The 18,051-nt window shown below is 30.4% G+C and overlaps 2 protein-coding genes and 1 long non-coding RNA gene across 8 annotated transcripts; 2 read left to right on the top strand and 1 right to left on the bottom strand.

The window, feature by feature from the left end:
* Positions 1–399: 399 nt before the first annotated feature.
* On the bottom strand, positions 400–926 carry LOC143259304 (uncharacterized). The gene is made up of 2 exons (XR_013033115.1): positions 807–926; positions 400–729 (listed from the first exon to the last, which is right to left on the bottom strand). It is a non-coding gene; the product is annotated as an uncharacterized LOC143259304 (long non-coding RNA).
* On the top strand, positions 521–15,652 carry LOC143259301 (uncharacterized). 6 transcript variants are annotated; one of them, XM_076520838.1, is made up of 13 exons: positions 600–677; positions 799–919; positions 1,582–1,768; positions 1,866–3,617; positions 3,706–3,982; positions 4,217–4,632; positions 4,700–4,923; positions 5,008–6,507; positions 6,878–7,041; positions 7,386–7,576; positions 7,658–11,606; positions 12,504–12,586; positions 12,659–15,652. In XM_076520838.1, the coding sequence occupies exons 3-13, from the start codon at positions 1,667–1,669 to the stop codon at positions 13,382–13,384; spliced, it is 9,384 nt and encodes a 3,127-aa protein (XP_076376953.1). In that variant the 5' UTR covers positions 600–677; positions 799–919; positions 1,582–1,666; the 3' UTR covers positions 13,385–15,652. The 6 variants fall into 6 exon arrangements, with proteins under 6 accessions (XP_076376955.1, XP_076376953.1, XP_076376957.1 ...); XM_076520840.1 differs by lacking the exon at positions 799–919 and having other exon boundaries at positions 521–677; XM_076520837.1 differs by lacking the exon at positions 600–677 and having other exon boundaries at positions 723–919.
* Positions 15,653–15,852: 200 nt separating this feature from the next.
* LOC143259302 (glycerol-3-phosphate phosphatase-like) lies at positions 15,853–18,017 on the top strand. Its single transcript, XM_076520843.1, has 6 exons — positions 15,853–16,006; positions 16,091–16,167; positions 16,670–16,758; positions 16,826–17,074; positions 17,155–17,406; positions 17,479–18,017. Exons 3-6 carry the CDS (start codon positions 16,671–16,673, stop codon positions 17,814–17,816), a joined length of 927 nt encoding a protein of 308 aa, XP_076376958.1. The 5' UTR covers positions 15,853–16,006; positions 16,091–16,167; position 16,670; the 3' UTR covers positions 17,817–18,017.
* Positions 18,018–18,051: the final 34 nt, after the last annotated feature.

Genomic DNA, 18,051 nt, shown 5'->3' with positions numbered 1-18,051 from the left:
TTCAGTTGAATCGACCACATACTCTACTACTTTTTGTCTGACCACAAAATCGAAACCGTCGTATATCTATCATAGAGTTGTATAGCCGTTGTTCGAATAAAAACATTATACTGCTCAATAGCATTTCGTAAATACTATAGAGTCTTCTGTACAGGCAACATTATTATTTTTGACACTTTGATGTTTCTGACCTTGAAATTTTAAATCTGTATATGAACGGTGTTCTAGCTTCTATAAGTTGAGATATTTATCCCTCATAATTTATCTTTACCTACTAGATAACATAAAACGGAGAGATTTTATTCGAGAGAAATTGGAAATGTTGGAAAGCGGTGATACTTAAAATATAATATGGTAGAAAATGATATGGTACAAGTATAGACATTTTCATGAAGTGAATATTGCTCAGAAGATTATTTTATTGTATTATATTGCAATTAAATATTTTTATACATTCACAAGTTTATACATCTATATGCACATATGTATGATATGTGTACTTTGTATAATTTTGAAGCTATGTTCATGGTATATGAACTTGCGTACGCATGCGCACTTGTACATAAAGTTCCCGAACTATATGTATTCATGGGTTATCTATTTGCAGACGCATGCGCATTAGAAATTGGTTACCGAAAAACGCCAGAGATTCGCCACCGTAAGAATGCTCTGAACAAGTATGTATGTATGTCATAAGATTTGTAGTGTTAGCATCACAGAATCAGAATCCTGTAATCAGTAATCACTTGAAAAGTAAAAGAAAAGATAAATACATATATGTGTGTACAATGTTTATAGATACCTACATATGCATACGTGACGTTGACAAGCTTTTTGTTCATGACTAGCTTCACGGTGTAAGAAATCAATCTTGCTTGGACCGAAGAAATTGCAAAAAATTAAAACGTATTCTGTTTAGGTAAAGCGACAATAATGTTTTCATTCAGTATTACTGACCATTATTATTACTTTCAGTTTACAGTTTTATAATGTTTGTCATGATAAGTATAAATATTCATATAATAATATATCCATTTTTTAAAGAGAAACTATATTTATTTTATTATTGGTATATGTATCGTGCGTATAGTGACCGTATTTATCGATCATTCATGTTGTTGTCATGTTTTCAATTTCGTGCGAGGAACAAATCGTGAAGTACCACGTGATTGTCGTTTACAAATGACCGTTATGATGAGCTATGATATTCTGTTATGAAAATATTATACAATGAATAATGTATGGTGTGTAAGAACATTTCTTTCGATAAATATCTTGGAATGTGCATGCTATTTTGTATCGAACAGTTACAGATCGATTCTAGACAATTTATTAGTTAAATATAACGTTCTAAATTAGGTTATAAATACAAAAGAATTTTCAACGGTTCTTTTATGAATTCATTAGTTTAAATACGTTGGTTCTAAATCATATAAAACGTATGAATGTAAGTTTCATTTTATTATCATTATTATTATTATTATTATTATTAGTAGTAGTAGATTATAACTTTATTTTATATTGTTAAGAATTTTATTTTTTATACACTTATAGTAGTAAATATATATATTTTATTTTCAGTGAAATAGTGCACTCCAAAAGTAATCATGGGTGAATATAAAATAAATAAATGTAAATTTATTAATATGACACAAGTATAAAAAATATGAGAAGTAGTTCTAAGAAAGAAGATACTCATGTAAAAAAGAAATATGTCTTTTTTTCTGATCCAGATGTTATCATTCAACGTGCTAAAGCATCTGCAACAGTAAGTAAATTTATATCATATTGTTATGTTCTGTTTAAGACATGTCAATATATTTCTTTATTACTTAAATTATAAAATATAAAATGTGTAATTTCAGAGACCTCAAGCTAAACAAGATCTTGAACATCGTCAACAAAAAATACTTAAAGAACAACCACCTAATTTGTCGACTCAATTTGACTTAAAGGCTTTAGAAAATTTATTGTCATATCATCCTGTACAACCTTACCCGTTCACGTTTATAAGTGCTGTAAAACGAAAACTTGCTTTAGAAAATAGCACTGAGATTAATAAAAGGGTACATAATACAAGTGATAAGAATGCAGCTGAACCAGCCATAACAGTATTAAAGTCTAATAGTATACAGAATTTACATGAAATTGTACAAAAAATGGATTTCATACGACCATTAAAAGTTCCTGATTTAAAAATTTCTGCAAAGAAATTGGACTTTGCTACTAGAGAAAATTGTGTATCAAAAGAATCGATGTCATCTAAGTTTGAAACACCTTCCAAAGAGCTCATTCATGAAAGAACAGATAAGCCAACAAAAAGTTTTGAACGTGTTCAAAGAAAATTAGATTTCTCAACATCGGATGTTTCTTCTATAATTGCCAGTGAAATAGAGCCTTTGAAAGTACCAAATATTTCTATATCTTCCAATTTGTCAAAGAAGAAAGAATATGTCAGAGAAAATTCTAGAGAAAAAGAAAACAGATCCAAGAGAATCAGGAAAGATGATAGTTTGTTCCCAAAGCAAGATGAAACAGGACAGGAATTTCTAAAAAGGTCCCGAAGCCCAAGACATATTTCTGGAAAAGATTCTTCTGATAATATAAGTGAGACTGTATCTGTTACAAAATTGAAAAATGACATATTACCATTGCACATGCCAAGAGAAAGTGATTTCGGTTTAACAAAACCAAAAACCAAGAATTTTGCAACATCGACTGCTAAGAAAGATATCGACAAAAGGCATAAATCTCTTAGCACACGATCTTTAAAATCCAGAGATTCTTCTTTAGAATCAAAGAATAGAACGTGCAGTAATGAATCACTTTCTGAACGTTCTGCAAAATTAACGGACAAAATCACAGTTAGAGAAAGTAGAAATATGTATGAAAATTTTGATTACAGATACAAAGATGATTTACATCCATTAAAGCCAGCAGATGACCAAAAATACATTTTTTCATCAGAGAATAGACAAATAAAACAGCATAAAGTCACGTGTCAAACTCAAGGAAAAGCAGGAAACATACACTTTAAAGATCAGTTGAAGAGAGTACCTGAAAAAGTAAAACCTTCTACAAGTAAAACAGACAAACTTTATACTATAAATTCCAAGGAATTCGAAGATGTAGAAAGTATATCAGATTGCAATATGAGTATAAGAACTCGAAGTCCAAGTACAACTTCTATGCAACAAATAAAAATCAAAGATTCTGAAAAAATTGTACAGAATATTAAGTCAAATAAAACTATTGAAGATTCAAAATACACCGACATTGTCCTGCAACAGTGTACTAATGCAAATGCAAAGAAAGAAGAAGAATCGTTTACACAAAGCATTGCCACTACAATTAAACAAACAAGTAATAGTAGCGAATCTAATTTAAATGATAGTGTTTTATCAGATGTTTTACTAGATCCAAGAAGAATTTCTTTCAGAGATGAAAATTATTCACAACAAGAAGAATTTTGTGATTTAGTAACGCCAGATATGAATCTTGTACCTAGATTTAAACGAAAAAGACAATTTATACAGAATAGCAATGTAGACAATGATTCTAAGTGTTTAAAACATAATGTAATTAAGTCAGAAACAGAGCAAGAAGGCATACCATTGGTAAGAACTTACATATACTTGCACATACTTACACATATTTGCACATACACATACAACATTGATTTATTTTATAAATTGTTATTTGTAGTTACATCCTACTGCTTTGCATATGCAGTTTCAAGCTGAATTACATCTTCTCGATTCTTTTAATGAATCATTGCGGCAAGTTATGGATGTTGAAAAGTGTTTATATAATGTTAAACAGGGTGAAGGAAAAGAATTGTCGTTACAGCATAATCAACCAAGTGAACAATCAAAATTAAATTTCTTTAAAGTAACAGGCGAAAGAAATATGGACGACATGGACGACATGGACCATTCTACAGAAATTAGCAAGTTACATAAACATGTTGCAACTGACAAAAGTATGGGATCTATGTATTAATTTAAATATACAGAGTGTTGCATTTTTAGTTTTACATAAAACAATGTCTCCCAATTATTCAATGTCTCCCATTCAATAAGTTCTGCTTAGAACATTTTTTCAAATAATGAATACTTCAGAACATAATTGAGTGGATATATTTAAATGAGATGCTCTGATGACTATAGAATTATTTTAAGTGTTATTAACATTGATATATTATTTCCAATTTTAGAGCACTGTACAACAACTCAGACAATGACAAACTATTTTGATAACCAGAGTAAAATAAATAAACCAGCAGTGAAGGCAGTAGAGGTTCAAACACAGACCGTGAATGATATAGCAACGCAAACTGAAATACGTCCACTCCGACGAAATGTACAAAGTAGATGTTCAGAGATATGTGGCATTTCATATGAAAGAGGATTTGTTGGGGACAGTGAAGTTCCACAACTTTCATTAGATTCAGCAGAACAGTTCGAAGACTTAGATCAAATAGAAGAAATATCATTACCTAGCAAGTTAAGAACAATGTCAGAGATAAGTTTGCATGAGACTACATCGTCCATACGAACAGAAACTGGTACAGAGATTAGTGTTTCAACTAGAGATATAACTTGTTCATTTAACAAATATTTAGATCTACAGGTAATCAATTGATATTTGTGTGTAAATAAAAAGTTATGAAATAATTCAGTACATTATGTACTTACAGATTGCACAATTAATAAAAGATGAAAAACAGAGATATGATAAAATTGAATTGCTGTTCAAGTCCCGTGAAAAGACTTTAAATGATCGAACAAAAAAATTAGTAAAACTAGAAGAGCAGAAGCGTGCATTAAGAGATACTGGTCAAGATAGTCGTGTCAGTTCTGTAAAGAAGAAACAAAGAGCTTTACTTTTAAAATTGCAGCAAGAAAAAGACGAGATGAATAGGTATATGACTAACACGAATTTATTTTGTTATTACAAAATTACATATTTGTAATTTTTGGGTGTAATTATATATACCTTTTTCAGATTAAAGGAGCTTCACAAAATTGCAAGTCAAGAACGTAAACTTATGTTGCAAAAACAAAGAAATATGTTTAACCCACAAATGTCTACAAAGAATATTTTAACAAAATTGAAAAGAAGAGCAGATAGTCAATCTCCGAGAAGATTATCTGGCCCAATGAAAGGTTACGATATAAGAAGCAACAGTTCCATGAGTTCTTTAGTTGATTCTGATAAGTCTCAACACGATCGATCTCAAGCCGATGTACGCTTGCAATTGTCAGAGAGCGAGTTACACTTCTCCACACACAAACTTGATTTACCAAAGAGTAATAAGTTTACAAACTTCATTGAAGAATCGAATGCTTCGTTCTTAAAACTTGATAAATCTAATGAAGTTATACAAGGCAGTATGTCTCAAGAAAAGTGTCCTTATAAACAACCTAAAGATGGGAACAAGGCGAAGTATGAAATAAAGTCGAGAAAATTTGAAGAAAAGATGCCAAGAGCAGATGTTTTAAAATTGAAATTATATCAACATTCTATTGATCCGAAATTGGTAAGAGGTCATTCTATGAATGCATCTGGAAAATACCTTTTCGAGGCAGCAAAATCTTCAGACGTTTCAGAGTTGTTGCAAAAGAATTTAGATAACTCTATCTCCGAGCATGCTAAGTCAGAGTCTGACACTCTTGTAGAGGAGTTATCAAAGAAATCAAAACCTTCTCAAGTCACAGAAAATCATTTTCAAAGTCTAGTCTCCCCGAGAGAAAGAGAATCTTTGTCAAAAGTTATCACCATAAATAGCGAAATTGTTCCAGAAGAAATAAGTACTGTCAGCCAAGATGCAGAGAGAGTATCAAAGATATCGAAATCATCCCAAATCTCCGAAGATCTTTTGCAATCGCACTCAAAAAGTTCTAAAAGAAGTAGTAAATCAATTCCAACAGATATATCTAAAAAGTCTCAATATAGTTCTGAATCAAAATCGAATGTAAAACGTAGAAGCTCAAAATGTCAAAAGAGCAAATCTTCGTCTAGTATTCTTACAGAAAATATATTGCGTTCTAAATCTAGTTCACAAGTATCTGAAGAATTTACTAAGCATCACAATAAGCGGACAAAGGTGGAAAAAGATTCCGTTCAATCGGATAAAACTGATGAGAATGCAATTCTGGATTGTGTAGATCATGATGAAAGTTTGAATTCTCATCAAACTCTAATTAAACATTCCAAACTTACAAAGGATAAGAATTTGAAATTATTGAATGATAGAATAGACGATTACGAAAGTAAAGAGAATATTTTATGTCAGAAAATATTCGACAAAAATGCAGAAGCTTATGAAAATTCTTTCTGTAGTGAAGACAAGAGCACACAGAATTTGGATAACCCTGTGAAATCTCAAGTCAGTAATTTTACTGTTTCTCATCATGGAAGTGGAGAAAGTGACAGAAATTATTCCAAATCTGTGGTTATTAGATCACAAGATCATAATATGAAAACTTCAAGAAAACTCGAACAGTAAGTACATAAATAAGTACATAAGTAAGCGCATTCTATGTAAATTATTCATTGCTGTAAATTTACCAATTCGAAGTTAATATTAATAATATCACGAATTACTACACGCGCATGCAAAAAGTCTAATAATAAACTGTGTATTCATACCGTGAAGTGAAGCATTGTAAAAATAGACTCTGCACCGGCGATCTGCAGTCCGGTGTTATTGTGGTATTTCACAGTAGCGAAGATTATTCGATTGCGTCGCCACGATTTAAACGATCTTTTAGAACAATTTTAAATTATTGCGAACGTTACTCTCGTTTGTTTATAATCGTTCTGTTACTATGGATAACGCTTTTCTATTATCGGATACGATTACGTTTTATAGAATATTGAATGCACGTGAAGCCGCACTTACGTCACGGAAGAATTGCGTGGAAGAGTGGATGGCATGGCATGCAAAATTAAGAACCGAAGAAGAACGTGTTGCACGGATGGAACAAGCTGCCCTTAAACTTGTGACTGCAACGTCTAATGTTTTTTCTCAACAAGGTGAATTTAATGTTGTCCACGCTATATCTGGACTCCAAAGCCAAAATGTATTCAGTCACTTTTCTCAATTTTTAGAAAAGTGTAGAGAAGCAAAATTTGTACACTGTTGTATTACAAGAACATGAATATGGGCGTAATATAATTTTGTTCCATATCATATTAAAAACTAAACTACTCAAAATGATATCGATTAGAAAAACTGTAAACATATAAAATGTTGTATCTTTTTAAAATAGACTTAATACACTCGGGCATTGGAGACCAGATATGTTTCAAATTATGTATTATTTGTAACAGTAATTCAATACCGATAAATTTATGTTTTTGATTTTAATAATTATCAGAAAGAAGCGTTTGCCATTTTATGGACACGACTGTTTCATCAGATACAAGTGATATAGAAGGAAGAATAGAATTGCTTACTGAAAAATTAGCAGAACGTCGAGTGGAAATGTCACGATTAAAAAGAGAAGCCAGGAAACAGACAAAACAAAAGCTAAGAGCTTTAGAAACTAATTTATTAAATCAGATTAAGGTCAGTAATATTATTCCATATTATGTTTTTGGGACGTTATATACGAAGATAATAATTCTATATATTCCTTTATATATATAGAAATACGATACTACCATTCACGAAATGCGTAAAAAGCTGGAATCGAAAAAGGGAACAAGTAAGGACAGTGATAAATTAGCAATAGAATCGAAATCATTAGCAGATTTCAAAGTACCTGAGATTCCTCTGAAGAGAATACAAGATATATTTAAAAATAGCGACTTGTTAAGGTCTAGATCAGAATCCGATTTATTGTATACGAAGAAACCAACGACAGAACATGTTAAAAATATTAGTCTAACGAGGAATGAGAGCATTGAAATTGAGGATAACAAAAATAATTCGGAAAATGTAGCTACATCATTTAGGAGCGTGAAATCTTCGGAACAATTGAGCTCTGCAAAAATAAACACTGTTCATCGCAGTGTTCAATCTGTGCTTGATGAAAGTATATCAGAACACATCGAATCTGATAAGCTTGGTTCAGCTTCCTCGGTTACTTCCGATGATGCTTGTTCTGACAGAAATACTTCTTACGAAAATAAAAGTTATTTACATGAGATACAAAGTAAACGAATCTCATTGGAGGGTAAAAAGAGCAGCATTTCAGAAGATATTGGAACTGAAGTTAATACGATGAAATCGGAAGAAAATATAATGACACAGTCGGAAACTAAATTGTCTAAAGATGAACTTACAAGTCACTCTGATTTTGGAGAATACAAATCAGATTTCCATACAATTTCTGAACAGTCTGGTGTAAAAAGTATTTCTTCACAATCCGGTGCTGATAAAGTACACAAAAAATCTACCACAAAGAATACCGATAAAGAAGTGGATATTGAAAGCGTTAATGAAAAATTTGACTGTTCTCGAAAGTTGGATTTCTCACGTTTACATAATAAGAATTTGGACGAGGATATAAATTCCCTCGAAAATGAACTGAAAATACTTTCGGAAATGATGTCACGTTATAGTAAACGATCGATCGGGGATTCGAAGAATAACGAAGAAAAAAGTACCTCAAAGGATGTGTCGGATATGTTTTCGAAATCTGATAAAATTAGCGAAATTCAAGAAGAGAAAACTGTGAAGAATGATGAAAATAAAAGTGAAAACTTAAATCGATTAGAAACTAGCCCACAGCATTTACAGTACTTAACTAACTCTTTAAAATTGAATTCGGTGAGTACTTTCAATGACAACAAAAATGTTGTAGAGGTTGATAATGTAATGTCTGTGATAATGCCACAAAATAATACGTCTCTTTCGAAATTTCAACAAGAAATTGACTATAAAGCAAGGAGTAAAGAAATTTTAAATGAAATCGAGAAATCTATAATATCAGAGCATATTAAAGTCACCGATGATGATTCGAATCGTTTGAATACATTGAGTCAAAAGTTAAGTATGTATGAAGTAAATGAAAAAGCTTCACACAATACTTCATCAGAAAAATACAGCAGATCTTTAGTTGAGGATTATTTGAAAGCAGCACAGACAAAAGAGAGTACAACAGAAAGTGCTTTTGAAGCAACACTTTCTCACAGAGAAAATAGACACACTAAAAAAAGATTAGATGACTCTCATAATTCAAGAAGTCAACTGTCGTCGGAATTAAATAAGAATTCAATATCGTCAAAATCTCCAATTATTTCAGAAAAATCTAATTTATTTATAAAGGATAAATCATTAAATTTGCACACAGATATAGATCGTAGTTCATCAATACACGATGCTCTTGCTATACAAAGCCACACAGAACGTAACACTAATTTGACTTCTGGAAAATTTTCGCAGGATATTCTAAAAGAAACAGCAGGTACAGAATCTGTTACTAAGTTATCGATAACACCAACTTCTCCACAAGGTTTAAATATAATTGAGAAAGCTGAAGTAATTGAGGAGGTAATAAGTTACACGGAAGATGACGAGCCTCAAAATATAAGTAGTATGCGTTCCATTTCAGTAGCAGATAATTATAAATTAATAACAGATAAACAAAGAAGTGAGAACAACTTTGTTGGAATAGGTAAAGATGTAGAATTTAAAGATACTTCATTAAAATCTATTAGAACAGCTAAACAAGATATATTGGACAATATCAGTTTTATTAACACAGAAGTTAGCAAAGGTGAGAGCCAAATAAAGCCAATGCGTATGGATAGAACTTCTGTTGACAAAGATAATTGGACAATATCTGATTCATTGGATATTAAGCAGGATGTTGTTAATTCTGAATGGGAAAAATCTCCAAGTCAAAATAAAAAATCATTGAACGATGATTCGAATGAATTAATTAACACAAAAGATGTATCTCAACTAAACGATAACATTGAAAGTGAAGATTTTGAAGAGAAAGCAGAAAGTGACAATGAAAATGTATCTCTATTTCTTCCCAAAGGAGAATCTACAAATATTGACATGTATGGGATCAAATTCGACGAAACAATATCAGATTTTCATATTAATAGGACTAATAATAAAATTAATGATATGTTTTTTATGGATATGGACCAAAATCATGAAGATACTATTCATACTATAGAAACCGATGATTTCCAGAAAGCCATTTACGATTCCGTGACTAAGATATTGGACAAAGTTGAGAAAAGTATAGATAACAATTCAATAAAAGAGATAGTCGAGAATCGCTCTCATATTAGTGATAGTAAAAATGAGATTAAAGGTATTGTAACCGAGAAACGTAAATTTGTTTCACATAATCCTGAATTAGAAAACAAACTGATAACAAATGCTAAAGAAGAATTTGATGTAACTAAGGAAACGTTGGAATGTGATAATAACAATGTGGAGAAAGATAAAGTAACATCAATTAACAATCACAATGAATCTGTTGCTGATTTTAATGTACATGAAGAAAACAAAAATTACGAAGATACTCATCATATTGACGACAGAGCCCAGGAAATTATAATAACAGAATTAGAGCCTGGAAGTACAGAAGATGACACTTTATCGGATTTAGAGATTGATGCAAAAATAGAATTTGTAGAGGAGGAACATCAAGAAACAAGAAAATCCGAAGATAAATTGGAAATACAAGAAGTACAAGAAGAAAAATTATTGGAGCCAATAGTAGAACCAGAAAGTTCTGACGGCGAACAACTTGATAATTTGATAGAAGTAACTGAAAGCAGATTGGTTATGATAGAAAAGCAAGTTTCTGTTTCTGAAACTGAAGAAGTATCACACGAAGTCAAGAAATCTCAAATTAGTCAAGTTTCAGAATGTAGAACAAAAAGTCAGGAGAATGAAGATGGTTCTGAAGCTGCATGTAATCTTAGAGTAGTAGATAATTTTGAAGTGAACGTATCCAATGTGCCTGTGGAGTTAATAAATAAAACATTCAATGTTCTGAAGGATCCAGAATATGAAGATATTTCTGAAGAAAGTCTTGAAGTATCTGAAATCTTTGACAAAAGTGAATGTCAGAAATTGGTTAATGTACAAAAGCCATTTCCTATCCCGGAACGATATGAGGCTATACAAAAGTCAGAAGAAGTACTGCGAATACTTGACGAAATCACTCAAAAGTCAGCTCCAAGTTCTGGTCACAACAAAGAACAGTTTCAAGGTCATGAACAGATCTCAGAAAGTGATGGGACACTGGAAGCCAACATTTCTGGAAATGATAATGTTTTACTTTCAAGAACCAACAATCAAGCTGATCAAGATATTGATAAGGAAAATGAGCAATTATTTAGAAATAATTTGGAGATTCCGACATTCTTAACAGCCGCAACAGAAGATGCATCGTCCGAATCAAGTGAAGACAAAGATACGCCAAAGGGTGTATCAGAAATTGATATGGATTCTCCTAGAGATTCAAATGATTCGAGACTTTATATCGACGCTTTAAATGACGATTTATTGAATAACGTTGATATGAAAAATGAAAATACTGATTGCAAGAACACATATCATGCTACACCTATCGTTGCTACATCTGAAAAAGATATAGAAGTTATGATTGACAAATTAAAAGGTATTTAATTTATATAAAATATTTATAGATTCTATTTTGTTACTAAATGTAAACAACATATAATTGTGATAGTTCATATTTGAATTTACCTCACATGAATTTTTACATATATATTTTTATGATTTATTAGGGATTTCTTAACATGTATATTGTAAATATTTTTCCAATTTTGTAAAATTTTCATTATTTATGCATATGTGTAAGTTTGTAATTATGAAATTGCATTGTTTTAAAAAAATGTTATTGTTAACTATGTTACAAAATAGATATTTGAAATTATTAATTTCATGAAATGCAAGTGATTAAATTTTGATTTTACTTTATTTACGAATATTACAGAGACATGTTATAATTTTATAATGGCTGTGTATTTTTGCGCAAAGCATTGTCTCGTATAGCCAAATATTGTTTATTTTCAGAAAAACAAAATCGAGATAATAATTACTTAAAGGTAACACAACACGAAACTTTGAATAAAATGAACATTGACTTGTTTTCCTGTACAAATCAGTGTCGCATGTGTGCTTGACCTTTAATTATTAATGTCTGTATGCACAAGGAAGGCCTGTAAAAATTGTGCAACACATACATGTATAAAATACTTTTACCTTTCATTTCTTTCAAATTTTTGACATAAGAAATAATTCATTATGTATAAATTTTACTTGGAATATTTAATTTGATCACAGCTTTATGGTATTTTATTAATGCATTGGAAAAATCTAAGTATATAAACATATATATATTTTAAACTTTTTAGTTTAGTTCTCAAAGCACCTAATCAAAGTAAGATGTGAATCTATAGTGTAATGTAAAGATTCGTGTTGCTTTTCCTGGATAATTTATTGACAGAATTCTTTGTAGATTCATATTACATTATATTTTCATTTTAAACAGCATCCTTGGAACAACCGGGTCTGGAAGTTGCAGAATTGGAAGCGAAACTACTACGCATTGAACAGCTTCAGATTGAATTAGAAGTAAAAATTTATTTTTTCATTATATTATTTTTGTATATAAAAATATAATTTGATATCTGTATTTCTTTTTAGATTAAGAAATTAGAGGCAGAGGAAGTATCTTACTATGTTAGAGAAATACCTAACAAACCACCTCCACCGTACACTCCACCTGGAGGTAATACAAGAATTTCTGCATCACTTGGATCACCTTCTCCTCCTCCAGCTGTGGTTCCTTCAAACATAGAAGAACTCACAGCGTTTACTGAAAAAGCGACAGCGTTGATATTCAGAGCGAAAGAAGCGGGGGATGATATTATGAATTTAGAGGCTCCTCCGGAGATCTACGAGTTAACCAAAGAAAACGATGAGACTGTGAAGAAGGACAGAAGAATATACAATACATTCCTCTTCGATCTGTGCAAAGAAACGATCGCTGAGGTCTACCAAGCCGAATACGAAAAGCCGGGTCCTAGTTGGACAAAGCCAAATGTAAAAACGAAACCTACTATGAAAATCCCTAAAAATATAAATGAACTCAACGAGTATGTTAACAAAGAGGTAGCTACATTGTTTGGTTTCAAAACGAAACTGCAAAGAGAGAACATGGTCATGCGTTGGAGTAGGAAACGAAGAGACAGGGTTGACGAATTATTGGCTAGAGAAGCTCAAGCCGAGGAAGACGAATGGACCAAGTTCCATCACGATGAACTCGCGGTAAAAAATGTTCTTACAGTGGCCATACTGGATACCCTAATAATGGAAACGGTGAATATAGTGAAAGTGGCTTATGCGAAGAAAAGAAAAGTAATGATTTAGTTTATTCTTTTCTTTACGATAATCGTCGCTAAGATACTGATACATAAAATACGTTATGTCTCAAAATAATTGGAAATGATACATTTCTATTTGAAAATTTTACAAGCTGGCCTCAACTGCCATATTTTACCAAACGGTCTTACCTATTAGTGTCTTGTTCATAATTCATAGGCTGGTTCCTATTTATTTCACTGGCAAATCGTTTGAGTAAGAAAAAATATGAATGATTACTTAATTTTAATTGAATTCAAAAGGTGTACGAGGTCCATTTTTAAAAATATATAATTATATATGATATTTATAATTGGTAGTCACAATACGTGTAGATAATTTAATAATCAAACGCCCTAATTATATATGTAATATGTCTTAAAGTTAAGATTATTACTAGTATTACTAAAGTATACAGTATAAGTACATTGCGAGTTACATTTGCAAGTAGATATTAAAGTAGTATACTTAATATAAGTATCCCGTTAATGTTTTCTTGAATGAGAAATGTAGTTATTGGTCTGATAATTACGAGCACTTTGTTTGAATAATGTACACGATATATTCATGGACTCGTAATTTTACTTTAATCTGAAAATTTTCAGACAAATACTTAAAACTGTTACATCTATATTTATTTAAAAATACGAAAATTATTTTGAAAAAAATGATTACAATTCCGTGTCATTTTTACTTTTGCAATTAATAATATATTAGCTAAGTCTGACCAAACACTTTAGAAGTACTTGCTGTAGTATCTAATAAAGTAGATTTTATGCAACTGATTTAATATTCAATTCATTGTTTGCTTTTATTGTTTACATTTAGTTCTGTATTAATATTTTTGCAGTAAGAAATTATCGCCGACAATTTTAATAATTTTGTAACAAAATGTAAAGTTATTTAAACAAAATGCTCTGTGGATTATGATGTATAATAGTTGAATTTTTGAAGTTATCGGCTGTGGAACGTAATTAATATGTTTTGATTATAGCAATGGATCTTGACCATTTAAAAACGTTTTTCATGTAATTTTCATTACCCTTACGCCCCTATGACGTCGCAAGGATATCATACATAATTGGAAGAAATTAGCTACTGAGTACTGAATAATCTTAAATGGTCAACATCTGTTATTCAACTACAGACCTCGTCGAACTTCACACATTTATATATGCTCAACTATTTTTAATGAAATTAACAAAATTTTAAGCAAAAGACTGATAACTTAGGGCCATTTTTATCGAAATTGCAAACATTTTAAAGAAAAATGTATATATGCGATAACCAACAGGTGAAAGTCGGTTACAAAATTGGTGTGGAGACAGCTATCGAATGTTGATTATATGCAACACAGAGATAGCTTTATATTTCAATTATAATCTCTTTATTACATTAAAATTGATACATGAATATAAAATCATTATACTTGTGTTATCAATCAATACGCGCTAAGGAACTGATTGTAATCCAGTTATTGAATATTTGAATTCGTTTTGATCAGGGATATATTGATACCAGTTCTAATGAATTTTGTTTATGGTTGTGATGTCGAACTACGTGGGCTAAATAATAGTAATTGTATGAAAGTATAGAAGAAACAAGATGAATGTGCCCTTAGCTTTAACCCTTTGCGAGCAACGCAGTTCAAAATTACAGACAAAACGTTTCATAAAATTTTATTGAATGCGTCATTTTTGCTGGAGGCATGATTGCATATACAAGTTTATTGCCCGCAAAGGGATAAGGAAATAGGCCTACATTATGATTTTTTGTTGCGCGGTAAAAGGTTCTTAGAGATAACTTATGTTTCGGTATTACGCAATGTTTTCTTTCTTAGTGTACAAATATAAGTTGTCTCTGTAAAAAAAACCATTCACTACCCAGCAAAAAGCCGAAGTGTATCTCCTAGCTTTAGGTTTTGATATATGTCGTAAATATTCGTTTCACTCTTGCGTGTGACCTCCGAATTTTTGTGTGATTTAAGAATGTACATACGACTACGCTCAAATTTTAGTGTGCATACTACAGGCTATCTGATTGCAAACTGTTAACTGATTTATCAATTATTAATGGTAACACATAATGATTTAAGTCAGTTCGTTTGATTTATTTTGTACTTCCCATTGTTGTTTAAATCCCTTTTTATTTCGCGGTCAGCTCATAAGGCAGAGACTGATTGCATTAGTAGTTGTTATACGTAGGCATTGTTCACGTATGTAGAGTTGAATATGTACTTAACTAAGGTATATTTTATAATAAATTTTTTGAAAATTTTATAGCCTCTTTTTATGTAATAGGGTCAGTACAATACGATAGATTAATACTAAATACAATATTATATTACATTCTATTTTTTTTAATAGTTTTACTGTCATTAAAATAATTTTACCCATTATTCTTATACGTATATAGCAATACTTTATTTTCATGTCTTACATTATTGATAAATGGGGAAGTTCATTTAAGATTTATGTAACCGATATGTGACGGTGATAAGATTTATGCTTATTATCGTATGATCAACTATTACACCAGTTCTAAATGTCATTGCCTTAACTTTACATGTTATTAAATCATTTTTCACGTTTCAACTATTACAATTCTAAACTTTATTTATTCTCATAATTGGTAATAATTACAAAATTAAATTGTGAATAGTGATATTTTATATAAATATATATTTGCTTAAATTTACAATTTAAATTTTCGTAGGTAAGCGGCAGCGGCAAAGTAAGAAAAAAAGATCTATAAGCTCTAGTGCAATTTCCAAAGTTAATTTCTATAAACATGTAAGTTTTATGTGTAAATATTATATGCAATGTTAACGTTATCAAGACTTATAAATGAGCAACATATAAATGTTAAATCAGAGTTACAAACATTTATGCGAATATAACCTATATATTAATTGTAGAGTATGCTAAAACGCAAATGATTCTGTAATAATTTCATTATTTTCAAAGCAAATAAGTAAGTAGTTTAAGTGAAAATGCAACAATTTAAGAATACTTTAACAATATATTTTTTCAATACTAATAATGGCAACCCTGTTAAATATAGGAAATTTATTCGAATTGTTTAATCGGAAATTGATTCATTTCCGGATTTTGTTCATTTCAAATTTAAATGTTATTTATTACTATATTAATAGACATAAAATCTTATTAATTTATATTATATGATTGTGTTTTGTAATTCAATTTTATTGATTTTTTGATGAAAAATGTATGTACTAACTTCTTTTTTTATTATAAATAATTTTAAACAGAGATGCATATTAACATTTTTTAGTATGGCTGCAGTAAACTTTAAAACACTTACCTATAATGAAGTTACTGAATTTTTTAATTCTTTCGATACTGTACTTACAGATTGTGATGGTAAGTGACATTGAATAAGCATACCTTTAAAAAATATTGAAATATAATCTAATATGAACTTTTTTAGGTGTACTTTGGATGTATATGAATCCTTTACCACACGCTGCAGAAGTAATAAAAAATTTTACGTCCATTGGTAAACGGATCTTCTATGTTACAAATAATAGTAAGAAGACCAGAGAAGAGTTTGTGTCAAAATGTAAAATATTAAATTTTGAAGCGTCTGAAGAAGACATTTTATGTACTGCAAATTTGTCTGCCTGCTACTTACAAGATTTAGGTTTTAATAAAAAAGCTTACGTTATAGGTTCAGAAGGCAAGAGTTACAGTCCTATTGTATTATATTATTTTAATAACTCATTTTAATTTACAGTATAGCAATAATTGGTATTACAGCAATAGCAAAAGAGTTATATGAAGTTGGAATTTCAAGTATCGGTGTAGGGCCAGATCCTGTTAATACAAATGTTCCATATAACGCATTTATAAAGGATCCTGAAGTAGGTGCAGTTATAGTTGGTTTTGATGAGCATTTTAGTTACCCTAAAATGGTGAAAGCAGCTTCCTATTTAAGTGATCCTGATGTACATTTTATTGCAACAAATACAGATGAAGGGTTTCCTATTGCAAATAATGTTATCATACCAGGTATTGACAAATTAATTTAAGATAATATATTCGATATGTTGTTTTAACTAAAAGGTAAATGTTTTGGTGTAGGTACTGGAAGTTTGGTACGATGCATAGAAAGTTGTTCAGAAAGGAAAGCTGTAGTAATGGGAAAACCAGAACCTTATATAGCAGATGTACTGATAAAGAGATTTAAAATTGATCCTAAGCGTACATTAATGATTGGTGATCGGCATAATACAGATATATTATTAGGAACTAGATGTGGCTTCAAAACATTACTGGTCTTAACAGGAATTACCACTGTTGAGGATATAAATAGATGGAAACAATCAAATTGTGTAGAAACAAAGAAATTTATTCCTGATTATTACATTGATGAAATTGGAGATCTTTTACCCTATTTACAAAAATATCAAAATAAATAAGCATTGCAATATACATAAAAGACCATGTTTTCTATGAAAATGTTTTTTAATATTACTTAACGCAATTAAAATAATATTTTCTGATATTATTTCAGTTCCTCTGTTTATTTTCAAGGAATATTTTGGAATTTCTTTTTCAGTAAACTATGTAAGATATTTTAATAAAATTTTGCGCATTTATTCATGTGCATTTAAACTATATTTATGATTTTGGACATCAGAACATTTGGCTAAT

The sequence above is a fragment of the Megalopta genalis genome, chromosome 4, assembly GCF_051020955.1.
Source record: "Megalopta genalis isolate 19385.01 chromosome 4, iyMegGena1_principal, whole genome shotgun sequence".
NCBI classification, from domain to species: Eukaryota; Metazoa; Arthropoda; class Insecta; order Hymenoptera; family Halictidae; genus Megalopta; species Megalopta genalis.
This window is presented reverse-complemented; position numbering and strand designations above follow the sequence as displayed.